Source organism: Dipteris shenzhenensis, chromosome 4 (assembly GCF_047967505.1).
Source record: "Dipteris shenzhenensis isolate YYH24624 ecotype China chromosome 4, Dip_SZ_1.0, whole genome shotgun sequence".
Lineage (NCBI taxonomy): Eukaryota > Viridiplantae > Streptophyta > Polypodiopsida > Gleicheniales > Dipteridaceae > Dipteris > Dipteris shenzhenensis.
Window position 1 is genome coordinate 21,307,488 of NC_141599.1, and position 27,873 is coordinate 21,335,360.

The 27,873-nt window shown below is 45.0% G+C and overlaps 1 protein-coding gene across 2 annotated transcripts in view; it reads left to right on the top strand.

Moving 5' to 3' along the window:
* Positions 1–26,812, top strand: part of LOC147902588 (serine carboxypeptidase 1-like) — a 224,934-nt gene extending 198,122 nt beyond the window's left edge. For both annotated transcript variants that reach the window (XM_087373630.1, XM_087373631.1), the window contains 3 exons: positions 17,435–17,548; positions 17,659–17,704; positions 26,061–26,812. In XM_087373630.1, coding sequence (XP_087229756.1) covers positions 17,435–17,548; positions 17,659–17,704; positions 26,061–26,144 — 244 coding nt within the window. In that variant the 3' untranslated portion in view covers positions 26,145–26,812. The remainder of the gene's footprint in view (positions 1–17,434; positions 17,549–17,658; positions 17,705–26,060) is intronic.
* Positions 26,813–27,873: the final 1,061 nt, after the last annotated feature.

The following is a 27,873-nucleotide window of genomic DNA, read 5'->3' on the forward strand; positions in this document are numbered from 1 at the left end:
GCAGTCGATCGTGTGGAGTGCACTGTGCAGTGGCGTGCAGGTGTCGTAGGCAGTACTACAGTTGTTCCTGGTTAACTCACAATGTAGAATATTTGGCTAACTTTAACCGGAAGCAATACAATTTCAAAGAACAGTACATAGTCAGAAGCAGAGCGGATAACTCAAAAGAAAATTACAGATGGATTTCCAGACATTCACAAGTACAGGAGAGCTGAACACAAAAGTTTCTCTTCTTGATTATTTCTTGAATAACAACTACGCTCAGCTTGAGCCCAAAAAAAACTAAAACCTTAGTTAACTGTTGGCTGCATACATGATTGTAGAGACAAAATTCAAGAGAGTGCTTTGAAACAGTTATAACCGTTTTTCAGTTACAAACTATATTCTATCTTGGAAGTAGTGGCTTAGTGGGGTGGTGGAGTTAATCCTCAACACTTGGCACTCCCCGGTGGTTAATTTTTGGGACAAAAAGATGTAGACTCGGACCCTTACCCTACTGGAAATACTCCTTGCTATACTGAAAATTGATAGTCTAGCTACATTTGATGTCAAAGCTCTCTTTCATGCCAAAGAGAGGTCCCTCCCAAGTGGGTACCATGTCCTGACTTGCAGGTTTGCCTTCAACAGGCTCATCTGCCAAATTGGATTCACTGGTATCAGTAATAGCTGGCTCCTTGCCACTGATGTGTTCATCCCGAGGTTCAGAACCGGGCACTGTGCATTCTTCAGCAAGCATAGGTTCTTCTTCTGGTTCCAGTTCTGCCTGCAGCCTCAATTAAAATATCGACCTTAGAGTTTAGAAACTCTGTTTGGGGGCTGTGGTGAAATTCAGCATCATCCATCTGGGTGTCCTGATGTGGCATCTGTCTCAGCTTGGCTCGCATGCCCTCCATCTCTTGGGCCATGGCTTCATAGGCATAAGCTGCGGAAGCAAAGGCCTCGTATGGCCTTTTGGCAATGACATGTAACCAGTTTTTTACATTTTCCCATAGGGCCTGAGATGTTTCAATCAATTGGAGCTTCAATTGGCCAGCTCCACAGAAGACATGAAAATACCATCTACCTCTTCGGCCATTTATTTTAGGGACTGTTCTGCTCCTTCTAGTGCTTTAATTCTCTCTCTGAGCAATGTGTTTTCAATCTGTTGATCTGTGTTGTCTACTGAAAGTCTCTCTAGTTGAAGAAAAAACTCCTCCTTCATTTCATCTACCACTTTGTAATGGTTGGTAGACATTCCTTTTGAATTTTTACTTGAGCACGTAGCTTGGATACCTGTTGTTCCTAGGAGTCGTATTGTGAATATTCCTCCTTGAGCAGTGGGTTGGCCTGCCACTCTCCTCCTAAATATCTTCTTCATAATTTTGTTGGTACTTTCAATCTGACCATTACCTTGAGGGTAATAAGCTGCTGACTTTTTGTGTAGCATCATGTGGAGCTTTGTCATTCTCATGATTGTTTTGTTGATGAAGTGTGTCCCTCTGTTTGATACTATTTCAATAGGCACACCAAATCTTGTAATGATATTATGATATAAGAAGTATGCAATAGTTCTTGCCTTGTTATCCTTGAGGGCTACTACTTCCACCCATTTTGTATAATAATCAGTTGCACCAAGTATGTACTGGTTGCCTGTATATTTTGCTGCTGGTTTGATAGGGCCTACAAAATCTAGCCCCCACTTTTGAAAAGGTTCTAATACTAGGATGGGCTGATATGGCATCCTGTCAGCATCCCCAGTGGCCTATCATCTATTTGGTAGGGTAAGCAGGATTTGCATAGTTATGAGCATCTTTTAGGACTGTGGGCCACCATAGGCCTGCTTGCAATATTTTTCTACCCATGATTTCCCCTGAAAAGTGTCCTCCTGCTGATCCTCCAGAGTCCATGTGCCTCTGCCAGAACAGCTTTTTGCTTAGGAGCCTAGACACATCTCCTGATAACTTGGTCTATCCCTCTTCTGTATACAACTCCATCAATTACTATTGTAGGACAAGCTTCTTTCTCTGATCTTTGGTCAGGAACTCAGGGATGAGACCATTAGTAAAAAAGAATAGCATTTTGTCATACCGATTTAAAGGATCTTCTATTCTGATCATAAAAATGCCAGCATTAGATAGATCATCTGGAACACTAGTCGGATCTTCTCCAGATGTCAGTCTGCTGAGATAATCTGCAATAGCATGCTGTTTCCAAGGTCTGTGTACAATTGTATAATCAAATTCTTGGAGTAGGAGCATCCATCTAGCTAGTCTGCCAGTGAGCTGTCGTTTATTTACCAAATATAAGTGCTTGGTGGTCCACATGAAAGTTAATTTTGTTACCCAGTAGGTAGTGTTTGAATTTATGCAGTGCATATACCATCCCAAGTGCCTTTCTTTCTATGACAACATAGTTTCTTTCATGCTTTGTGAGGATCCTGCTTGCATAGTACACTAGTTTGAACCATTTGTTTTTCCTTTGCTGCATTAATACTACACCAACAGCTGTGTATGATGCATCTACAAAGACCTCAGATGGTAAACTCCAATCAGGAGGTTACGATATGGGTGCTATGACCAACATCTTTTTAAGGATAGTGAAAGCTTCATCTTGTTCTTCTCCCCATACATATGGCTCTATTTCTCTAGTGAGCTTTGTAAGTGGATAACATATCTCAGCCAAGCATCTCAAAAATCTGTAATGCCATTTCACTTGCCCAACAAACCTTTGTAATTGTTTTACATTCTTTGGTGGATTTTCTTTCTGAATAGAAGAGACTTAGGATCAATTTGCATTCCCTTCTCTGATATAATGTGTCCCAGTAGGACTCCTCTTCTCACAACAAATGCACATTTTGTAGGGTTAAGGTTGAGCCTAGCCAACCTACATTTTTAAAAGTATAGTCTTAAGTGATGAAGGTGTTCATTCCTCTTTCCAAACACTGAAAAGTCATTAAAAAATACTCGCATAAAAGATGTTAAGTATTCTGCAAATACATTTTGGATGTATTTCTAGAAAGTAGGTGGTGCATTTTTTAGTTCGAATGTAGTCACATTTGATGCAAATACTCCCTATTCAGTTATAAACGTTGTTTTGTCTTTGTCCTCAAGAGCCATTCTTATCTGATTGTAGCCACTAAATCCATCAAGGAAACTGTAAAGTTCATGTCCTGCAACATCTTGCTACTCAGCACCAGCAGTGTCCCACCGTGATCTCCATAAACTATCGGGGGGGGGGGGGGGGGGGGTCCTATCCCTTCCAGAGGTGTTACAGGAGGCCAAAGGCCACTGGTGTGAGAAGCAGGAGTGTTGTAAGCTGTAATGCAGTGGATCGCATGGAGTACATCGTGGAGCGGTGGTGTGCGGGTCGGTAGGCTATACTGCAGTGAATTGCGCCTTATGAGTACACTATGCTAGATGACGGTCACATGAGAAATCCACAACATGAGCGCAAGAAGAGACAATCATCATGCACTAGTGAACAATCCCCATATAGGAAAGAAATAGAAAGAATGAGAAAGTGACCAAGTTGGCCAAAGTACATATCACTGGAACAACACCCACAAGTCACAAGTCACAAGAACCAGAACACAAAGGTCTATCCTCATAACACACAAGTCACAAGTCACAAGAACCAGAACACACAGGTCTATCCCCATAGTGGACAGAGAGGTACAATAGGTGAGCTCATAGCTCAAGCCCCTATCTTCTCCACACACTCTCCTCTCGGCGAGCTCGTAGCTCCAACCTCTATCTCTCCTCACACTCTCCTTTCTCTATCTCCAATGTAGAACGCCGAATGCTAAATGCTGAATGCCCTCCCGAATGCCCCATACTCCCCCTTCTCCATCCTCATCTCTATGCCTTGGAGGGTCCCTCCTTTCGCTAAGAATGTTCCTTCTTTCTCTTGATTGGTGATCCTCCTATCTCCTTAGCTGTTGAGGATAGCCATTGTGCCGCTGGGGCTCTCTTGATGGCTCCGGCGACTTCCTGACTCGCCAGCCTCTTTGAGTCAAGGTGGTGTAATTACTCCATGTGCATGTGAGCTGCATCACCGCACCACTGAACCACTGTACACGTCTTTACCATGTGCAACTGTAATATTTCTGACTGCTCCATGTGCGGAGCTCACCCTCCATGTGCACAGATCTCGATGAGATCAGCTTGGACATGGTATTCCTGGTTGACACGTGTTGATGCATGGTCGCTGCCTTGGGTATGATACTCCTGGAACTTGTGGCTACGTGTCACGCATGATTGGCATGTGGTTGACATGTGTGGACACATGGTCGACATGTGGTCAACGCCTGTCGACATGTGGTCAACTCCTGATGACAACAACTGCTTGGGGTTTCTCTATTGTAACACTCACACCGACATGGCTTGCCTCAAGCAAGCTCTTCACAAGGCTCTACAAGCCTCTCCCCATGCTCTGTTCGCGGCTTCCTAGTTCCAAGCTTAGTAGTCCCTTCAAGACCGTGCTGCCATGAGCTTCTAGAGCTCTCTTGTGTCTCCATGGCCGTTCTGTTGGAATATGAAGCCAAAGTGAGTCAAATCAGCCAACTCACAGTCAAAAAGCTCTTGCTCCTGTCTCAAGGGCAGTCTCAGTCCAAAAAGCTCAGCCTGAGATCTAAGGAAGATACTCATAGCTTTTGCCACAAAAAGAAAGAGGAAGGGGGCTAAAGGGCATCTCCGACGAACTGATCTGGAAATCTGAAACCTGTCACCCCTTACCCCTCCAATCAAAACTTGGCTGTGGGCTGATCTGTAAAGGGAGACCACCCCTCTGATCCAAGCATCTGAAAATCCAAACCGTAGAAGAGTGCCCTCAAGAAAACCCCAATCTACTCTGTCATAGGCTTTCTCGAAGTCCAAGAGTAAAACTGCTAGCCTCTGTCCACTCTGCATAGTCCAGTCTGTGGCTTCCCAAAAGGAAAAGATATTATTAAAAATGCTCCTGCCATGCACAAAGCCTGTCTGAGTATCATGGATGAGATCTGGAAGAAGGGGCTGTAGTCGGATGCTGATCGCCTTGGCAAGGATTTTGTAAAGAGTGCCCAAATGAGTGATGGGTCTCCAATGGGCTACAAAATTCCTGTTGCCACCTTTCGGGATAAGGTGAATGAGTCCCTCGGTCAATGAGTCAGGCATCTCGCTCGAGTCCCAAATGCCCTGCAGGGCTGAAGTAATATGATCACCTATCATATCCCAAAAGGCTATAAAAAAAGAGCGAGTAAGACCATCGGAACCAGGGCACTTGCCCTTATGAAGGGCAGAAAGAGCAGTTTGAATTCAGAAAGAGCAGCCCTTGAGACAGGAGCAGGAGCTTTTTGACTGTGAGTTGGCTGATGACACTGCTATTTTTATTCAGGCCTCCTTGCAGTCACTTGATTCTTTTCGGACAGCCTTGGATATTTTTTGCTCAGCTGCAGGGGCACACATTAACTGGCATAAAGCCTTTGGCTTTTGGATCAGTGATGAGGACACTCCAGGCTGGGGAGTTGACATTGGTTTTTTCTGGATTCAGAGGGGTGTTCCTATCAAGTATTTGGGATGCCAGGTAGGATTGGACATCTCTCCAGCATAGCAGTTTGCCCCAGTACTAGAAAGTATAAGGAAAAAGCTCCTTTTCTGGAGCTCTGCCAAACTCGACCTTGCATCTAGAGTTGTGGTAGTGAACCGGTTCGTGTGTTCTTGCTGGTGCTGGTCCAGGGATTGCATCACTCAGCTCATCAGACCAGTCAGGAATTTTTTATGGAGTGGACTTGATGGCACAGCAGATGTTGCAGCAAGGGTGGCCTGGGAGACTATTATTCTCCCTACATGTGAAGGGGGCCTTAATGTCATTGACCCGGACTTGCAGTGTAGGGCTTTGCTTTGTAAGGTGGTGGTGAGGGGACTCATGCCTGGGCAGGAACCTTGGAAGGATTTCTTTTTTGGACGCATTCAGGCTTGCACACCAACCTTGGGAGATGATTGGGTGGACAGCCCTCGATGGATTTTCACATCAGCCCCTCTCAGATCTCCTGCCTCTCCTCTCATGACTGCCATCCTGAAAGCTTGGGGGAGCTTCAGGAACACTCTTCGAAGGATTCCACCTTCTACCGTTGAAGAGATTGATAGGTAGCCGATCATTTGGAATGATAGTATTCTTGACGAGCATGCCAGACCACTGAGCACTTCCCATTACATGCAGTGGTCTAAATGGGAGAGAGGCCCCGCCTACACAGTAGGCACTTGGAAATCTTTTATCAGGCTACCTATGGATCAGAGACTGCCGTCCGTGAGTCATCTCAGAGGGGTAGCACGCAGGATTCAGCAGATAGATGCAGCCATCCCGGTGGAATGGACAGTTGAGCTGCCTATTACTTCCACCACTTGGATGGGGGCTTTTTCGAGGACATCAATTCCTTTACAGGTGATCGCTCTCCGAGGTCTCGGGGAAGACGCACTGGTCTTTGATGTTGGGGATGGAGGTTTACTTTCTACATCCAAGAATAGCATTCTTCTTGAGGTTTCCTTTCAGCCTGTCAGGATTGCTGGTTTTGTGGACCTTGGAGCGGGCTTGCAGTGGTACTTAGACCCCGACCCTCTGCTCTTGACCTTGGGATCCTGGAGGTTGTGGTTATATGGAGGTGCACCTATCAGGTGCTTGCAGTGAGACCCAGGAGAGTGGGAATGGATAGATCATGGGCACCGAGAGAGGGGGATTCCCTTCTTTCGTTTCACGGTTGGTAATGCCAGGAGGTTTCAGCTGAACAGTAGGGGTTGGATTCCCTCCAGAGCCCCCCATTGGGAAAGCTTCTTCATCACCGCAGACTTGCGTAGAAATTTCTGGAGGAGGCTCTGGAAATCCCTCAGAAATAGAAAGATCACTCTTTTCTTTTGGCTTTCTATTCATGGAGGGATTGTAGTGAACCTGTGGAGATCACGATTTGGGGCTGATCCCACTTGTCCTCGATGCCATTCTACAGAGGAGTCAGTGCGACATTGCCTTTGGGACTGCAGTCAGGCGAGGACTGTTTGGAAAGGGGTTGCTTGGATACTCAGCATCTTTCACACTTCCCCTTTCTTCATGACTTGGGGCTCGGTCGCATGGTTATCTCTTACTGGGCCCCAGGTGTTTTATGAGGGTGAGCCTTCTTCTTGGGCACTCTCGGTCTGCCGGCAGGTGATAGAGCCCTGCTCTCTACAGGATGTACCACTTACTCCCTTCAGAGCTTCTCATGTTTCAGTGGACACCTCTTGGGAGATTTTGGCTAGCATTTCCTCTTGGCACATTTGGAGAGCCAGATGTACTGAGGCCTTGGATGGCACCTACATACACCCATTACAGGTGTTCACGGGTATTTGGTCTGACACGCTTCACACTTTGATAGCCATATGGGCTAGCATGCAGGGCCCTTCACGGGCAGCCTCTTCTAGAAGGACTATACTTCTTCGAGTTTGGAGAGGTTCTCCCTTTTTCTCGAAGGTTTCTACCGGATTGAGATGGCACTATCAGCCTCAATCCTTTCTTTTTGGCTCTTGAGCTTTTCGTGCATTGCATGATGTATCCCGTATGGAGCTTGCTCTAACGGTTTTTCTTTAATACTTAATAGAAGCCTCTTTTTGCAAAAAAAAAAACTAACACTAGATGGGATTTGATTGTGACATATTACTAGAATTTTCTGACACTTTCCTAGTCCAAGAAGAAAAACGAATTTAAACTAACTACAAAAAAGCCAAATGCAAGAGAGAACAAGAGTACACGAAACAATGAGTAGAACTAGCAGCAATGTGTTGGTGGTAGCATTGTTAAGATCTTCATATTGGCTTGTTGATAGGCAACGTGATCAATGATAGTCCGAGTAGTTATGTTGATAGCTGAAGATCACTTTGATGGTGACGATGACTTATGTAGTTGATCCATTCATGGATCACTTGTGGCTTCAAAAGGAAATTTGCTGAATATACATGAGGGCTAACTACAAGAGCATTATTGCTTATGAGATTACTCAACATAGTGCAATAATTTCTGCCTGTCCTAAGCAAAAGGGCATTTGACAAAGATCAAAGTCCATAAGCATTATTGTTCAAAGCACTATTGTGAATTATACAAGTTTTTGCAAATGGACGGCGTGATTAAGAGGACCTACAAAGACAAGCAATTAGATATAGATCTGCAGTGGCATTTCATAGTTCGTTGTAGGAGAACGCCCATCTCAGACAAATTTGGAAAATAGGAGCCTTAGAAGAACCCATGCTTGTAGGTTTGCACGTATCGCTCAAGGAGAAACTGTTCCTCGCGATGATCTTCTTCAACGATCTACTTCAGCACAGACATTCATCGTTGGTGATCAAGATGCTTGCACATAATAGCGAACATGCATAAATGTCAACAATTAGATGTTGTGTACTGCTCCAAGGTGTTTCTTAGGGCCTCCTTCCCTGTTGAGTCATCAATCTAAAGATGTGGAGCAAAAGCCGCAATGAATCTTCAATAGTATGTGTTGTATCCACATCAATGCATTCTTGCTGTGAGAATGGAATTGCAGCCCTAGAGCTACATCAGTGCAGTTGTAGCTGTGGCTCGGAGCTTCAACAATGAGATTTCAACCTATGTTCACTTCTTTTAGCAACTACTGTTAGCCCATTTGTAGGGGTAAGACCCAATTCCTATAGGGATGGTGGTGCTACTGGGGAGTAAGGGTAGTAGTGAGCCTTCGTCTTATAATCACAGAAGACTTGAAGGCAGATGTGGACTTTGCAGATTGTGTGGAATGCAAACTAGAGGGGCAAGTCATGCATGCGTTAGAAAGCTAGGTCAGCACGTGAGACAACTGCTGCTCCCCATGTTCTTGCAACTCCTTTCTCTTTTCCTTGGAGCTTCTTAGGTTGCGCATTGAAAAAAAAAATCAAGGATTTTATCCGACCTCCATCGTCGATCGGCGATGACCTCAATCAATCCTTCTTCATCTTCACAGGCCATGAGAACTTGCCTATTCTCAAAAGATGAGGTATAAGAGCTTTATGAAGATGTGGAGCTCGAGAGCTCTACCAATATGTTTGCACGCATCTTCTTTTTTTTTTTAATACAGAGAAAAGGAACTTCTATTAATGCTTAAAATCCAACCATACAAATTGGCAAAAGCGGAAAGGTGCCAATCGTGGCCAAAACCAAAACGGGCTGAAAGAAAACCCGCCTGTTGCCAAAGATCTCAGCTCACTGCCTAGGGATTCTCTGTAACAGGGGCTAACAACCACGGTGGTGGAGTATACAGCCAGCGAATCCCTCGTGGTGTGAGATCATAAAATACACCTGCAGGCCAAGCCTTGCAGAAACGTGCCCGCCTACGGTAGCTCGAGAACCTAGAACGCCATGCTCCCAAATGGATCGCAGCGTATAAATGATATCCTGCCAAATGGCAAACAACGTAGCCGTCGGAGGAACATGGTGTTGGCCCATGACCCAGCTGCAACGGGCCACCCAGATGTTCCAAGCCGTGATGCTGGCCACCGTCTCCCAGACACTATCCTCTCTCGACTGAGACAGATAGTGAGAAGGGGGGGAAGAAAGCCAAGCTGCCATACCCCACGTGAAATCTCTGTGCGTGCTCTGAATCCATGCCACAATCCAAAGCGCTCCGAGCCAGATCCTCTAAGCTGCCGGGCAACTCCATAAGCAATGAGGAATAGTCTCCATAGCTTCGACTATACATTTGTGGCAGCTGCCATCCACCCACATCTGCTCAAGCCACGGACCCACTGGGAGACCCCCGTGTGCAACCATCCAAAAGAAATAAGATATCTTCCGTGGACACAGGCTAGACCACAAGCGGGCCCAAAATCCGGATCTGACCTCCTCGGGCACCTACTGCGCACTCCAGTGTCTCCCCCGCGAAGGGGTCCAGGCCATTGTGTTCATCTGGATGCGACATCCTATCCGCGTGGTGTACGAGAAGAAAGGCACCTCCTCCACTCTCTCTGAGAGACCTGCTCTGACTGGCCATAACCACTCTCCAAGGTCCCACGGTATCCGGTTGAGAGGGTGTCCCTCCCATAACCATAGTCTCCAACGGGGGGCATCTAGGTTTGTGATGCAAGAAGGGATCGACCACTCCCTGTCCAAACGTCCCACTACTCTGACCCTCTGCCAACCCACCTGGCCTAACACCCCGTCCATCTCCTGATCCCTTGTGATCCAAGGCTGCAGTAGCCCATCCGGTCCCACATCATAGAACCGCACGCTCGTGGGGGCTGGCGACTGTAGGCACAGCTGAATCCTCAGAGGTACACCCGTCCTAGAGAACTGTCCTAGCCAGTGTGCCAGAGTGAAAACCTGCAGTCCCTCCCTCCACCAAGAGTCCGGAATAGCTGCCTCTATCTCCACCATCCTCTGGCCGGCCCCTCTCAGATGAGAAACGACCTCCAATCGTGCCTCTACCTCTGCTGGGAGTCTAGACCATGTCTGCAGGGAGCGAGCTGGGCCGCTATCCCACTGTGCCCATCCAATGTGTAGCCGCTGCCCTAGCATCAAACCATCCTGGTCTTTGACCTCCTAGTGCCAGATAAGCGGCTAGCATGCAAACTCCTCCGTGTACCAAGGGCTGACTCGGATGAGACCTTCTGAGATCGGCTGCCACACCCTCAAGAGGCTCCTCATCAGGGGTGAGCCCTTCCCCGTGAGAGCGGCCTCCGAAAAGATCCACCTATGGGACGGCTGCCGCCGCTGACCACCTGTGCGGGGGGTGTTCCTCAAGAGGCCACGCTGCAGGAGAAGTTTCCAGGGCTCCATGCCTGGAGTGAGACCCCTGACTATCAACTTGCCCAACAGGGCTCTGCTCTACATCTTTGGATCTATAATACCAAGGCCTCCCTGTGCCTGTGGTAGTATCACCATTTGCCACACAACTCTAGCTCTGGTGTTGCGCTGCTTAAGCTGAACCTCAGGACCTAGGCAAGGCACACAAATAGCTGCTCCCAAGTCCCATCTATCTGCAGAAAAACCCAATTGAAAAGTGGCGGTCTTCCCATGGGAGACCCATAGTTCCCTCCCCTGCAGGCCTTGCCACTCCTCCATCATGCTGAACATCTGCTACCCCATCATCATATCAAACAGCGAGGGGCTGCACTGCTCCTCCCTACTAGCTGAGAAGTGAATCCCCCAGAAGGGACGAGTGCGAGAGCCGTACACTCCTATGGAACCCCGACGACGCTGAGCCTCCCTATGTTCCTGTCTCTAGTAAGGGGCCCTGCCCACCAAATAGTCTCGTGCCAGGTGACCCATCTGTCGGCACCGAAGACACTGCCCGGGCAAGCCAGAGATCTCCACATGCTGTCTGAACTCGCCTCCATCTAAGGTCTCCAGGAGATCTCCTCTAGGAGGGACTTTGGATGCTCTGCGATAACCCGAAGGCGGGGGACCCCGTCGTCTGCCACTACTAAAGCCGCTGTCTGTGGTGGTGGAGATGCTAGAACTGTGCCAAAACAATTCCCTATGGAAGGAAGAATAGATCTGTACTCCTTCGAAAGCCTCGGGAAGCGGAGTGTCACTGGGAATCATGGCACGTGATGAGTCGAATCCATGTCCTCGACTGTGAAGCCATGGTACCAAGGAAGGAGGTAGACGACATGAGGGCCTAGTAGGATAGGGCTCTGCTCGACAAGGGAGGCCGTGGTGTCGGGGGAGTTCAGCTGCATGAGGAAGACTCCTCTCCCATAGATCGTGACCTCCTAGATGTGGTCAGCCCCTAGGGCTAAGCTCTCGTCTGAAGCCAATCCCTGACTTGTTTCCTTGATGGGGTGAGCCCAACAATGTGATCCACCAAGGCCCTGTCCTGCAAAGCCTCTACTTCACACTTGACCTGCTGGTTGTCATCCAAAGAGAGCATAATCTTAACCACAGTGGGGGTCGAAGGTGCTGCCATGTGAGCCCTTCTTGCTAGACCAAGGGTTGCTATCAAGGTCAGTTCTCCCAAGAAACAAACATGAAGAGCTCGTTGCCTGAAAAGGAAGAAAGGCTCGGATCTCCAAGTAGTGCTAGAGCTGTGAAGTAGAAGCTGCACCTAAAAAGAAGAGCAAAAACTGAGGGACAGTAGAGGTTGGTCAGCAAGCACCAAACAAAGGGCTTCCAATCAAGGATCTTATCTGACCTCCATCATCGATTGGCGATGACCTCAATCAATCCTTCTTCATCTTCACAAGCCATGAGAACTTGCCTATTCTCAAAAGACGAGCTATAACAACTTTGTAAAGATGTGGAGCTCGAGAGCTCTACCAATTTGTTTGCACGCATCTTTGGGTCACACCCTTCAAGAAGTCAGCCCAGGGCTAGAAGCTTGCTTCCCTTCCTTCAAGCCTCTTTGGATGCCTTTCAGAAGTTTGTCTTTTAGGAAGAGGCTTCTTCTAGGTAGTCTTCAGATTTTCTTCTTTTAGGAAGAGGTTTTGTCTAGGTAGTCTTCAGACGTTCGTCTTTTGGGGAGAGCTTTCTTCAAAGTGATTTTTGACTCTAGTGGAGATGTGATTCTTAAGGCCAGCCCTGTAGCATTCAGATCCAGTTTTATTTTCATTTCCCTTTCTCACTGGGATTCAATCCAGTGGAGGAGGACAAACATGTCACCTACTCCTACCAGCCACAACAGCTCTCAGCTCCCAGAGATATTCTAGGGCAGATTCTCATGGATTTTACCATCTCCGCACATAGAGATCGAGCAGCAAAGATACATTCATAGCCTTAGCGTTATGCATCTCTATAAGGATCATACCAATTTTTGCCACCTGGTGGAGGTGGCCATGAGTGGTGGACCATACATGGAGGAGCAGATAGCCACCATGCAGCCGGCTATCGAGGAGACCACTAGGTGGGTGGACGAAACAAGAGCCTGCGTGAAGGTCACCCTTCTCGAACAGTAAGCAAAGAGCTAACAAGGCTCTCAACCTTAGCATTTGGGGGATCTCACAGACCTCCACCACTTCCTTAGCTTTGCAGATGCCACTAGTTTTATGACGAGTCTAGAAGCATGGCATTGAGAAATCTTGGCGTGTAGGTTGTGACGCTACTCGGGATCAGCCATTGGTCATCCATTTCCAAGACACCTAGGCCTGACTCGTGGCACTATACAAATGTATAGTACTCTGCGACCACCGCTAGATTCACATGGGATGAGGCTCTCACAACTCTACAGGTAGAGGAGAGAGAGACTTTTTTTTTGTGAGATCTTTGATTGATTATATTATATGAGTAGCAACCTCAAAATAAGGTGCTACAATTACATCAACTAAAAATTTCAGTATATGCCAAAAAGACCTCATGATCTATGCAACGGGTCTGCAAGCAATCAAAGAAATATTGCTGCAGAGAACGCCTAAAAAAGCCAAATAGAGAGAAAGTAGGATCACCAAAGACTTTACAATTCCTATATGTCCATAAAGTCCATAGTGCCCAGTAGCGAACCCAAACGAAGAAAAGATGAAACTCCGGTTTGGATGGATGAAACCCAAATAGCTGTCAAAGTAGATCAAAAAACTCACGAGAGGACGGACAATGCCAAAACAAGTGAGGCACAGTCTCTGAAGAAGCAGAACATCTGTGGCAAAGTGCAGGAGCAATGTGTCAATGAGCTAATAGCTGTCAAGATGGAAACACTCCCAAAAGAACTCGCCAAAAGAAAACCTATTGCCGAAGCGGTACTTTATAGGCCCAAAGTTGCTGCAATCTTTCCTCGACCACTTGGCTGGGCGATGCATTCGCCAAACATAATCACCTCTCTCTGAAACCCAAGGTTGAGGCAAAAGGATTTTATACAATGTAGGTACAGTAATCTGAGATAGCCTCAAAGGACGAGAAGAGGACCCTGGAGAAGTCAAAGTCCAATCTTCCAACTGGTCCTGGAGTTCCAAAGGAGGAATCGGAACAAAAGGCGAAAGCATAGAAGTAATTTGTCGCCACAAAGGATGATAATGAGAGCCCAATCCTTATGTAGTGGCTGCTAGAGAAAAGGGGAGCACAGTACCAGCATCATCTATAACATCAGCAACCGAGATGATGCCTTTAAACGTCGAGGTTCCTGTAAAGCCAAGGGAGGCTGAAAGACTTTCGACTAGTGAATGCTTTTAGCTCTCAAAGAATTCCCAAGCAAAGATTGCCGTCCATTCCATTCCAGATGACAAAGAACATGCGTCCAGTCAAGAAACAAGCGGGAGACAAAATGGCAGACAGGCAAAGTGCCATCAGTGCAACCAAGAAAGAAATCTCAGTGATCGAGTTGCCAATGACCAAACACAGAAATACTGATATGAGTGACTAGAGTCCTAATCACAAGATCCCAAGGCTGATCACCTTGCAGAAATTGCAGCAACATTTTCCCCCTGTGGGCAACAATATGCATATGAATATCCGTGATGTTCAATCCACCATGCATCTTGGGAGAACAAATGTGATGCATCAAAAGCAGCCTGAGACATTTTCTGCCATGTTTGGATCGCCAGAAGATTTCCATAAAGAGAAACATGAAAGATGTAAGATCTGCCTCAGTGAACATGATCAATGGCAAGTGAAATTGAATATATGCCATAAGGATGGACTGCTCTATTCGAAGACGAACGTGCAAAGGCCAGGTTGCCAGTTTCCAATACTCAAGCTTTTCCCGAAGCTTAGTTAAAACCCAATCAGTTTGTTGTCGTCGAGTGAGTTCCCACCCCAAAGGGTAACCAAGATGACACAGCAGTGGGATATCATCCACAAGGATGGGATCCTCTTGACAGGCCCAATTGGACATATGGTGGCACCTCCTCCTAGGGGGAGAAGGCCTAGAGGCCATGACTTGCTCTATTTGGTATCTTATGTTCAGACCTAGGAAACTTATCAAATACCCATCAGAGTCCACAACGCCCCTTTGCTCTTAATTTGTACATACACATGGGAATTGGTATACCATGATGAGACTAGAGAAACATGTGGAGTTCGTTGATCCAAAGGATGGCAATGTTATATAGAACATCTCTCATTGGGATGATTTCGGTCGAGAGGCATGGCACACATGCCAGATTTCTTTGGATTTGGCTCCGATGCATCTCTTGACATGATCTTTTCATTGCAGTGTGAGACCTCATAGTTTTCTAGACATCTCCGTGGTTGGGGAGTTTGAGACCTCACCATATGTAGCCATGTATCTAGTCATCATGGAGTTTTCAAGTCACAGAGAGGTCCTTTTGTCAAGGACTTCAACACAAGGACTATTTCTCGTTAGGTACAACTAATTAACTTTCTGGATGATTCTATTGTGCTACCTGATATTGATCTAGATTAGGCATCGATATCCTAAGAATCCGCAAACAACTGAGCCTTGATCAACGGTTCGTACTTTGATAGCCATATGGGCTAGCATGCAGGGCCCCTCACGGGCAGCCTCTTCTAGAAGGACTATATTTCTTTGAGTTTGGAGGGGTTCTCCCTTTTTCTCGAAGGTTTCTACCGGATTGAGATGGCACTATCAGCCTCAATCCTTTCTTTTTGGCTCTTGAGCTTTTCGTGCATTGCATGATGTATCCCGTATGGAGCTTGCTCTAACGGTTTTTCTTTAATACTTAATAGATGTCTCTTTTTGCAAAAAAAAAAAAAAAAAGAGCCTTGATCACTACGTATGGACACTCTTTCTTGGACATGGGCAGTATACATGACTCCATCATTTTTAATGGTATGGACTGATGGCCTTTCTCAGGTGGGTTTGTGTGTTTCTAGTGGAGTTTCCTACCTCATGGGATCCCTTGCCTTTGCCTCACACATCTTTGACTTCTTCCTTTCCTTGCCACCTCCCAAAGCCAATCATACTTACCTTTTCTTTAGCCTATCCATCCGCCATCACACACCACAGTCAAAACCTTCCGTACATGCCACATACCACAATAACTTCAACACATGCCACATACCATGACATATAGTTCGAACATAGGTTATCCCCTAAGTATGTTGCCAACTTCTCTACACATGACACCTTCCACACATGCCTCATGCCACGATCTACACACTTTGACCATAGGTTATCCCCTAAGTACGCCACCCATGCCTCTCTACCATAAAGTGCATCCCATGTCTAGACGATCGAGGTGCTGCTATGATCACCTACTCCCTTCATGCTACCGCCCTCCACACTGTTTCCCTACACCACATACTCCAACCATTTGCCACCTTTTGGTTCAGTCTCCTACAATAGCTAATATGATGATGAGTGTAAGTCATTACTCCACCAACTCAAATTTGAAACCAAGCACCATTTCTCAAGCACGACGGAGACTATATGCAAGGTATACTGTTTGGTCTACCGAAAGAAGCAAGCCTTCATCCACCAAGACTAGGAGTCAAGTAGCAACTCCAAATATTTTTTGTGGAATTTTCTTGAGCATGTGCAATGTTCACCACCGGTGACAACAAACAAGCAGCCCTTAAGTAACATAATGGACGAGCATCCCTTAAGGGACTATGTACTAAATACATTGCATATGAGGGACTATGTACTGAATACATTGCATATGGGCTAACTACCCTAGCCCCGATCTAGGCAAAGTTTTTAATGAAATGGTCTGTACCAGATTTTCCTAGACCTGGACCCTCAATACCATAGTCCCAATCCACAAAGCAGAGAATCTCATGAGCCCCAAAAAGTACAGGGCCATCATGATTGGACATATCATATCCAACATATATGCTTCCATACTCAATACATAGGTTAGCAATTTGTGCATTGCAAAGGACTTGGAGTTCCTGGACAAGTAGGCTTTCGTACTAAGCATGTGACCTTGGATAACATCCTTAAATGTAGCATAGGTCCTTTGGGTCATATTATGGTGAGAGGTATAGGCTAAATTATAGAAAGCAGTTCTTGTGCATACTCAGATGAGTAAGAATCAATGATCACAAAGATTGGAGGAGGTTCTCACCTCCATAGGAATTCAAGGATTTAGGAAAGGGTTGTAGGGTTTAGAAACAAAGCAGGGTTGAGAAAGCTAACTACGGTTCTAGGGTTTAGAAACAATTCAAGATTGAGAAAGAGTTGCAGGGATTTGAGACCAAAGATGGCACTCTAGTCTTTTGGAGGTTGGCGTTGAGAGTGCCTTGAGATGACCATAGATCCATATCAACAAGAGATGTAGGGCTTCCATCATCTGACTCCCTTATCTCCAAAAAGAAGTATTATCTTACCTACACATTCTAAACCTGAAGTCCTAAGTCACCATTCAACAATTATTATTTGGAAAGAGAGAACATGGCAACACAAATATTGAGACTAGAATTTATCGAGGTATAGAAGGCATTCTCTGAATCATCATATTAAGATCATGCTGAGGACTAGCTTCGTGGTATCCATAAAGGCTTTACTTTGTCCAAATCTACCATACTGAGGTCTTTTGTCGCTGCTTATCTGCATTGTAGCTCCATCATAATTTTGTAAAATTTCTCCTGTTATTTTCCTTTGCAGTGGGGACCATGACATGTGTGTACCTTTCACTGGATCTGAGGCTTGGACTCGAAGCATGGGTTACAATGTGATTGATGATTGGCGCCCATGGTTTTCCGACAGTCAAGTTTCTGGGTAACTATAGATTTTGCACCATAAATTTACACTGACTTAGTAAAATCTTCCATTTTTGAAATCTTATTGGCTATTTCTAAACAAACACTTTGTTATTGTTGCCTTTACAGATACACAATATCATATGCAAATAACTTGACCTTTGCAACCATAAAGGTATGAACATTCATATTCCAGTAAACACATCTTCTTCATCTTTTTGTGCTGGACTATGAAATAGATGGCATTTTCCCATATGCACTGAAGTTCAAGGAGCCTTATCACATTGTACTTGAAGCTTGCTTCTTTGTAGTTGGTGTGCATCAAGTATATTCCTTCTTTTCATAGTTAAATCAAAATCTGGCAGGAGAAGGTTGAGTTTTTGTCAGTTCCCCTCCCCATGTCTTCATTCTTCATTCTATTGCCAGGTTTCCATAGCTCATTGTGTCATCAAGTTGTGGATTTTTGGTTCATCTTTCCTCTTCTTTGCCCTCCTTTGAGCCCTTATGTCTGGCTTCCTCCTTTTCCATCTCATCTCTTCACGCCTCTCCTTTTGCTTTGTCTTTTTTGCTTGATTCGGTCTTAATCGCTTTCCTTCTATTGGCAGTTATGTCTATATAGATAATATCACACTCTTAATTGATTGCTAGCAGCAATACTAGCAACATGCAATTATTTGCAAATCTTTCATTTTATTAAGGTAAAATTTCTGCTCTAACCCTATTTATTTTATTTGCTCCTCTTTCCTTGAGCCAAGAAGCAACGTACAAATTTTGAGTAGCCAAGCTCCCTGCTCTTGCCTTATCCCTTGCTCTTGCTTCTCCATCACTAGAGCACTCCCTCCCACCCCCTATCTGCACAGCATTCTACTTTCCCTCCTTTGTTGTGAGCCTCAGCCTTCTCCCTCCCCCCCCCCGGGCTCCTTTCTATTTGGTCCCTTGTCTGAAGAGGGGGTGGGGTTGGGGGAAGTGTCGTTATCCCTTCCGAAAGTGTTACTGAGGGCAAAGGCCACTGGTGTGCTTCTCACAGAGGGCGTACGGGTGTTGTGAGCTCTAATGCAGTGACACTCTATGAGTGCCCTATGCAAGGGTGTGCTCATGTCGTAGGCTGTAATGCAGTGAATCACGTTGTATGAGTGCACTATGCAAAGGTGATGGTCACATCAAGAAGAGAAGTCCAAAGAATGAACACAACAAATCAACAATCATCCTATGTGCTAGAATCATGAACAACTGCATATGCTAGGGAGATAGAAATGACAAGAGAGTGCCCAGGTCGGCTGAAGTACATGCATCTGACTACTCCATGTGCATCTGTCACAGTGTGAGCTGGACCACTAACGATGTCCGTTGTCATGTGCACATGCTAATGCACCTGATTGCTCCATGTGCACCGCTTGACGCGAGATCGCCTTTTGCATGCTTCTCCTTGGGTCAACATGTGCTCTCGACATATGGTTGATATGTGGTCAACACATGCTTGGCATGTGGCTGCTTGAGAGTATCTTTGTATCTACAATAGTTTCCCCTGCCACTATCATTCACCGTCCTGATGATGAATAGAAAATGGAGAGGAGTAAATTGAAAAAAGAAAAGGAAAAAATTACAAGCCATGTGTTTTGCCGTACATCATGGAATACCATTAGTCATAGTATGAGAACTCCTAAAACACAATGGCTACTAGCCTTAGATTATTAGACTAAATAACAATGACACCATCAGAAAGAGGAACATCATGCAATGTGTGTAAAACCACATGACCAAAAAAAGAGTGTGGATTGTCCAACAACAAAGCTTTGCTGACCAAAATAAGCTTTGCACCAAAATGAAAGCAGGTGTATCCCAGACATCACATGAGATTGACCTCAGTATTCTCCTTCTCTTCCTCAATTGTATTGATTATATTTCAGAGGTTCTTGTACTTTGCCTTATAGTGGTGGTATGCCCTATAGTAGTGATCATGGTGGTATGCCCTATAGTAGTGATCATGTTGGACTGCAAGGATGTATGTGACTTTTGAAGTGTGGCATGCTGCTCACTAAGCTGCGCTAAGGGAGTTTGCTAGCTGAGTCAACTCATGCTGCAGTTTGGTTTCCTAGGCTGCATGGTGGCTTCTCGGGGCCTTTGTTCTGCCTCCCAACATTAGCAAACTGATGCACAAATAGTAGTGGAACCAGCCCATATCTGACATCGCAAATGATTTCTACAAATCTACCTTTGAAATATGCAATTTTCTGAGTACCTGGCGAAGTGATAAACATGTCATCCACATAACGAATTAAAAAATTCCATTTCACTCTTCTGGGCATAAAGGGGGCCTCTGTAGGGCTGTTCTTTTTTTTTGCGCAAAAAAGAGACTTCCATTAAGTATGAAAAAAACCTGCGAGAGCATGCTCAAAGCGGATATACATCATGCAATGGATGAGAAAAACTCCTCATAAAGAGGTAGAAAACAACCAAGGTTAAGGTTGAGAATGCCATCTCAACCCTATGGTAGACTTAGAGAAGAAGGGTGAACCTCTCCATTCCTTAAAGAACACATGCCTCTTTGCTCAGCCTCAACCTTGGATAGTTCATACCTCTTTTGGAGGAACTTTTTTTTGGAGCCACTTGAGGCTTGATTTCATGCACTGTATGTTGTATTTCCACTTTGAGCTTGCTCTCGTGGTTTTATTAATACTTAATAGAAGTTGTTTTCTTGGGGGGGGGGGGGGGGGGGGGAAGAAGACACTATTGGAAAATATTCATATGGAAGATGGTGATGCCTTGCTAGATTGTCTAAACAAGATAAGATCCTCAAGGACAGACAGACTGAGAATGGATTTGAAATGGATGACCGAGAGTTTGTTGAATGGATACTCCAGAGTTTACCGTCATCCTATAAGAGCATAAGGGTGGCATTGATTTCCAAAGGCACGGCTATCAAGTCTAATGAGCCAATAAGCCTATTGATCCAAGAGGAGGATCAAAGAAAAGGATTGAGGGGTGACCATGTTGACAACGCATTGGTGGCAAAGATGCACAGTATGGGGTTCAAAGGCAACAAGCCTCATAAGAATGCACAGCACGGTGAAGATTCTAAGTCCAGGTCTGGACAGAACAAGCACACTCAAAGCCAAGGGAGACACCAGTCTTTTGCTAAGCTGAAGCCATTTGCAAAGAGCAAAGTTAAACGCTATGGATGTGGCAATTCGGTCCATATTGCCAAGAATTGACATAGCAAGTCCAATGCAAGACAGAGCACCAATGGCAAGAAACAATAGAGGGCACATGCAACAGAAGTTGAGTATGCTTCTGATATGTCAAAAAGGGGTGATGCACCTCGAGGAAGATGTGTGTGCAATGACAAGGGTGCCGATTGTTGCAGAAAGATCTTGCAGAGACCTTATACATCTCATGAATAGAAAGCTAGAAGAAGAGAGTGATTTTTTAATTCTAGTGGGATTTCCAGAGACTCCTCCAAAAGTTTTTGTATAGATTAATAGAAATATGAAAACTATCTCAATGAAGAGCTCTGGAAGGCCTCCAACCTCTACAGCTGAGCTGAAATCTTCTGGCATTACTGACAGTAAAACGAAAGAAGGAAAGTCTCTTCTCTCGATGCCCTTTGTCAATCCACTCCCACTCTCCTAGGTACCACTACAAGAACTTTATGGGGACACCTTCATAAAGCTATAACCTCTATGATCCCAGGGAAATGAGAAGAGGATCAGGATCCAGGTACCACTGTAAATCAGAACCAAACTCCACATACCCACGACCCTTACAGGCTAAAATGCTCTCTCTAGCAAGATTCCTCTATATAATTTGACAGCCCGCATCCTGAATGCACATAAAAAAACAGTGCATCCTCGTGTGCATCTGGAACTGCAATAACCTGAAGTGGAATGCCCGTACACGTGAATGCGGCTATCCAAGTGGAACACGTAATAGGCAGTCATTTGTCTCCACCCAATCCATTAGCAAGGCTGCATTGATTTGCTGAATTCTCCCTGCACTCCCTCTGTGTCTTCAGATTGAGACGAGTGACCAATGTCTTGTCCTCATAAATGGACGTAAGCTTTGTCCATACCTTAGATGCGTCTGTCAAATCCATCACCTAGGCAAACATTGTATGCTTGAGGCCTATTGTGAATACGTCCATTGCTTTAGATGTTGGAATCGGAGTCCTAGTGTGTGTGGTCCTAGAGTCCTAGGAGTGTCCTACAGTTGTGTGTGTGTGAAGAATCTTGAGGCCACTTGTGCCACCTCATGTGGTAGGTGTGATTCCTCCCCTAGATTATAGGATCTAGATTCTCTTGTGTGTGACCTCATCTATGAGTTGTCTGTGTGGGAAGATAAGGCTTGCCCAGCCTATAAATGAGGCTATGTACTTGCTATGATTACACAATCTATCAACATCAGTTCGTGCCTCAGCTCTTGTCTCTAACCTGTGATTGAGTGTCTCTCACCCTCTCCCCATTTTCAACAGTTGGTATCAGAGCGGGTCTTCCCTGACTGAGCCTTGTCTCTGCGATAACATTGCCGTATGTCTCCACCGCTCGTCAAGATGTAAGAGAAAGGTGCATAGATCCGGAGACGTGTCTTGGATAAGCGACAAAAAGTCACGCGGCGAGCATGAAGTTGGCCGTGGCCATCGACTCGCATGTCGCCATCTCCACGTTGCTGACCAGCAGGCCGTTCCAGTTCTGCCCATTGCTACTGCCGCCTCTCAGCTCTCCTCTCTTCCTGTTGAAATACGTTTGCGATCGTTTGCCTCGCTTGTCTTAGTTGATGAAATCTCGTCCTCACGACAGAGCCTGCCCGATTATCAGACTAATTCACGCTATTCCAGGAAAAATTACCTTCTCAAGTTCTTCCGTCAACGCAGAAGCTACAATCGTTGAAGACTGCAACGCGAGGCTTTTTGTGGAGGTTTGGCGGTGGTTTGAACCGATACTGACGGCTTAAATATGCGGCAGAGATTCATGCGCCAGTCAAATATAATTAGCTGCCTTGCCATCGCTATGATTCGTAGCAAAGTTCTTTGCCTGCTTGGAAAATCCGACTAAAACTTCTCTATCTATTCTATCATCGTTCTGAGTATTGAAATATAAGACCTGATTATGCTACATCATCAGCTGGGTCTTCGTCATCGTCAGATCGTGTGTATGATACGTTTCTGTTCAACCACGGAGTTCATTTCAACAATGTCGTGGGAGTTCTCCAACAACATTTCGCTTATTGTTTTGGGATCCATGTCCACGATCTGAAATCTCTCTCAGGCAACAGCACGAAGGCAGAAATTGCAGGTTTGCTCTTTCAGTTCGTGGGTTCACTCTTGCGGTCTAGATCTTGCTACAACCGGTACTATTTTGCAACAAATTGGGGCTTTTCTATTTGTACTATCTATTGTTCGCAAACATACATTGAGTTTACTTCCTTACCCAGAATTGAAGCCTCAGGCATGTAAAATTTGGGGCTTTTTTTGCAAAATTTGAGTAAATATTGTAAGGGATTTAGACACTGGCTGTAATAACAGCTAAGACCTTCCCACCAATGGATAGCATAAAAAACTCCTTGTTCATCGAGAAATTCTCAGGGAGCAATTTCCCAACTTGGCAGTTCCGGCTTCTTCTTATGCGAGAAGGGATATGGAATATCACCAATGGCAAGGAGCCAAAACCCCAAAGTGATGATGCTAGAATCAGTTGGTGGGAGAACCAAAATGACAAAGCAATGGCTATCATTGGCCTAGCTTTAGCTGACAACCTTATCCACCATGTGGATTTTGATAAGACTGCAAATGACGTTTGGGAAAAATTAGAGAATTTGTTTGGAAATAAGATCAATAATTCCAAAGTTTTTCTCAAACAAAAACTCTTCAAGCTCAAGATGAAGGAAACTGAAACCCTCAATGAACACTTCAGCAATCTTGGGTCAATTCTCCAACAATTATCTGCCATCCGAGCCATTGTTGAAGATGATGATCAAGTTGCTGTACTTCTCTCAAGTATTGAAGACATTTCCAAGTACAATGAGATCCTTGCTGTCCTAAGAGTCAGCCGCAATATGAGCTTTAAGGATATGGTAGCTCATCTCATTGATGAGGACAGTAGGCTTACAGAGAAAGCAGAATCTTCCTATGAGTCTGGCAAAGCATTCTTTCTCAAGAATAAGCCCAAGAAGAAAGGAAAACCTCTTAAATGTAATTACTGTCAAAAGCTTGGCCATCCAGAGGATCGTTGCTTCAAGAAGATGGCAAAGGTACAAGCCAAAGAACATGCCAATCTGGTTACGGAGCAAAGCGAGGATGAAGATGATGAAGCACCTTCTGGACCTGAGGAACAAGCTTGCACTGTTGCTGTTTCTGGTCTATCCCTCCATGAGGTGATAGATGAAGAGTGGGCTTTCTAGAGTCATGTGTGTGTAAGGTACTCTGCCTTGGGTAGTCCCCCTAAAATGATGTAATAATTTGTCATTTTGTGTGCCTTGTCCTATAAAAGGCTCCACTTATTTCCATGTACCCATTTAGGAGACAGGGGGGTTGTTATGTCTTTCCTTTATCAGGCCTGGCCGAGTTCCAGGATGTTGGTGTACTCCCTAGACCTATGAGTTGATCATGCATCCATGCTCAGATTTGAGTCTCTGACACATTGACACCTAAGCCATGAGAGTGCTTGGTTCAACCTCTGAATTATGCTCAGCTGTTAGCCTTTGAGATTGCCTGGGATGCACAGTCTGGATGATGTCATAGGTTCTCACCCTAGCTCCAAAGGGGGTTTTGTTGGAATCAGAGTCCTAGTGTGTATGGTCCTAGAGTCCTAGGAGTGTCCTACAGTTGTGTGAGTGTGAAGAATCTTGAGGCCACTTGTGCCACCTCATGTGGTAGGTGGGAATCCTCCCCTAGATTATAGGATCTAGATTCTCTTGTGTGTGACCTCATCTATGAGGTGTCTGTGTGGGAATATAAGGCTTGCCCAGCCTATAAATGAGGCTATGTACTTGCTATGATTACACAATCTATCAACATCAGTTCGTGCCTCAGCTCTTGTCTCTAACCTGTGATTGAGTGTCTCTCACCCTCTCCCCATTTTCAACATTAGATTCATCCCATCATAGGCATCCTTTTGTGCTTGTGGGGCATTTTGTGTTGGAGAGAGCACTTTTCTTTTTTTGCAAAAAATAGACTTCCATTAAACATTAATAAAACTTGCAAGAGCAAACTCAAGGCAGAAATACATCATGCAATGCATGAAAAAAACTTCTTAAAAGAAGGAGAAAATCCAAGGTTGAGGCTGAAAATGCCACCTGAACCCTATGGAAGCTCAGAGAAGAAGGGGGAGCCCCTCCATTCCCTAAGGAATCTACCTGAGAGGATCCTTGCATACTCATCTAGATGGCCATTAGTGTATGTATAGTGTCTATCCATATACTAGCCAAAGTGTGAGAGAGGTGAACCTAGGGTCCCATCCAAAGCCTTGGTGCATCTGGCTTTCCAAATATGCCACGCTCATATGCTAGCCAGTATCTCCCAAGAAGAGTCTACCAAGGCATGCATAGCCCTGAAGGATAAGGCACGAATGTCATCCAGAGAGACCTTTATTGACTCAACACACACAATTTATTTCATTTATTTTTGGGAAACAACCCAGGGAAGAGTACCCAAATATTACTAACCATGATCCATCACTTCAAAGAGTGATAGATCATTCAATAGAACAGATAAAGCTCATCGGTCAGGTCCAGTAGATGTGGCGTAAAGATTCTCGAGCTTGGCTTTGATTTCCGTGCCTGAAGCAGTGAGGTCAAAGTGATGAAGTAATTTGTTATCCAATTTCACACTGATAAGGGCCAATGCTTTCTCCCTAGATGATGTGACTTCTCCACGAGGACAAGGCTCCATACGAGGGAAGCACTTAAGGCGGCTGAGTGAGCTGTGAGAATAGGTCACGGGCAGCTTCTACTGAATGTTACAGACAGCAAAACCACGAGCTGCTGGAACTGGTCGCCCTCAGCAAGAGATAGACGTGCCATGCAGATATGGAGAGGCAGTTGGGGGCAGTGTGGGCAGGAAAAGACAGATGATTCCGAGAAGTTCCTTGGTTCTGACCATAAGGTTTTTGGTTCTGACCATAAGGTACCATTACAGTTCCAAATGGTGCAGGACAAGGTCTCGGATATCTAAGTCTCATAGACCCCGCGTCCCTAGTAGAGGAGGGGGCAGGTGCCCTACAGGCGCCTGTAAGAAGTCGTCCCTCTCGTACCACTGCCCACTTCCCCTCCTTCCGGGCCTGATCCCGCTGCTGCAGCAAAGAGCGCCTCTCCTCAACCTATAGAGGTGTGAGGTCCTCATCCATAGAGATCGCTGGCTGATCTCGAAAGACTAACTTGCGTCGTAGAGCTGAAAGTCGTGCCTGAGTGTCATGGAACCGTATGATCAGAGAGAGAGAGAGAGAGAGAGAGAGAGAGAGTGTGTGTGTGTGTGTGTTTGGCGGGAGGGGCTGACCATTGCAAATATGTTTAGAGTATTCATTCTGTCCTTCTATCTGCAGGGTGCTGGACATACAGTTCCTGAGTATAAACCTCTGGAAGCTCTTACATTTTTCAAGCGATGGTTGGCAGGGAAGGCTATATAGGGTGGAATTATTTACGAAATTTCCTGTTTTCCACAAAACAGGGCAAAGTACCATTACACATTACATTTCCAATCATGTTCAGCAGCTCAGAAAAGTTGTTTGTATAATGGATTCTTCTCTTAAGCTATTTTCTTGTAAAAGTAAGGACGTTTTACTTTTGTAGCATATCAGTATTGTTGGGATTTTATCATATTGTACCCTTGATTCTTTGCTAGAACTATATTTTCATCTCCTGCTACTTGAACAAACAGTCATATATCATCATCACTGAGCTTAGATTGAGGGCCCAAGCAAGAATTCATGTTGCACAAGACATGATATGTATGTAACTGCAATTTGAAATCATAATCTATCTCTCCAATTAGTCAGGGCCACCGTCATGGAAGGGAATAGGGCTTTGCACAAGATGAAAGCTTGGAAGTGGATATCAAATTCTAAGATTGGCAAGCCGCTTCCAACATGGAGATATCATTAAAATGGAAGAAGACTATGAGGACTACAAAGGCGAATTCAAAGGGATATTACAACATTTGAGATAAAAAAAGAAGTGTAATCTCAAAGGTTAGAGGAACTCAAGGAAACAAACCAGCTATAGATCTCATCTCTTTGATACTATGAACAAAATATTTTTATGGTCGATAGAGATTTTAATTATACTCAAAGGTACTTTAATGAGATGAGTCTGTGGATTTTTTAATCACATTGATGAATCGTTTCTCTCTATTGCAATTGTTACTTCACGGAAATGCAATCATTTATGCTGAAAATTACTTCCCGTTTTGGAGTGGCCACTTACACATATAAGAGCTGAACTGTATTCATATTCTGGTTATTCACCTGCTATCCACATCATGGCATTAATGTGTCATGTACTATCTCATAAGCCTCTCTATCAAATACATCTAGACTTTTCACCTGTCCTAGAGCTGACCTTCTCTGTTTTTCATTGATGCTGCTCAGTTCCCATTTAGTAGATGCTTGCTCAATCCTAGTACTTTCCAGCATGTCACACTTGATCTTTCTACTAAAACATTTTCTATTCATTTTTGAAGGACATTCTTTTTTTTTTCTTGAAACAGAAATTCTACCATTACCTCTGATATGCTCACCTGAACCAGATTTGTACTCCAAACTGAATTAAACAGCAAAAAATTGGAATAAAGTGGCAGTAAATAGGTTTTTTAGGACTCTTGTGTATTTTGAGATTAGAGAAGATGACATGTGGCATTCATGAGGAAATCCCAAATAGTTTCTAAGACCTCTCCCTCTCTTCTCCTTGTATCTACATTTATCCTCGTCTCTAGGCGTGACACAACACCTGTGTCTCTTTTCCTTATCCTTCCTGACTCCTTATCAATATCCTTGCTGCTATCCAACTGGCAGCCTATCTCGAACCACCCCTGCCTCCCTCGCACTGTTTCCGCCCCTGCCGTTGGCTGTCAGCCTGCCATTAGGCTGCAGCAAGTCCTTGTCTTGCCTTGCCTCCCTCCTGCCTAGGGCCAGGATGTCTGCTTCAGTAAGGCCTTTTTAGCTCCTCATGGACATTGCTGCTTTCTGACAGCCTCCTTGCATTCCCCCTTTTTTCAAACCCTTCAAGGTCTTTTTCGAACCCTTCAAGCTGCCCCTTGATAGTTAGTGAATGCCTTTTGGGTGCCTGTAGACTGCAGACCCTCCCCCTTTTTTCCTCCTTCCATCCCTCCTTTCTTCCTTTTCCATAACCCTTCATCCC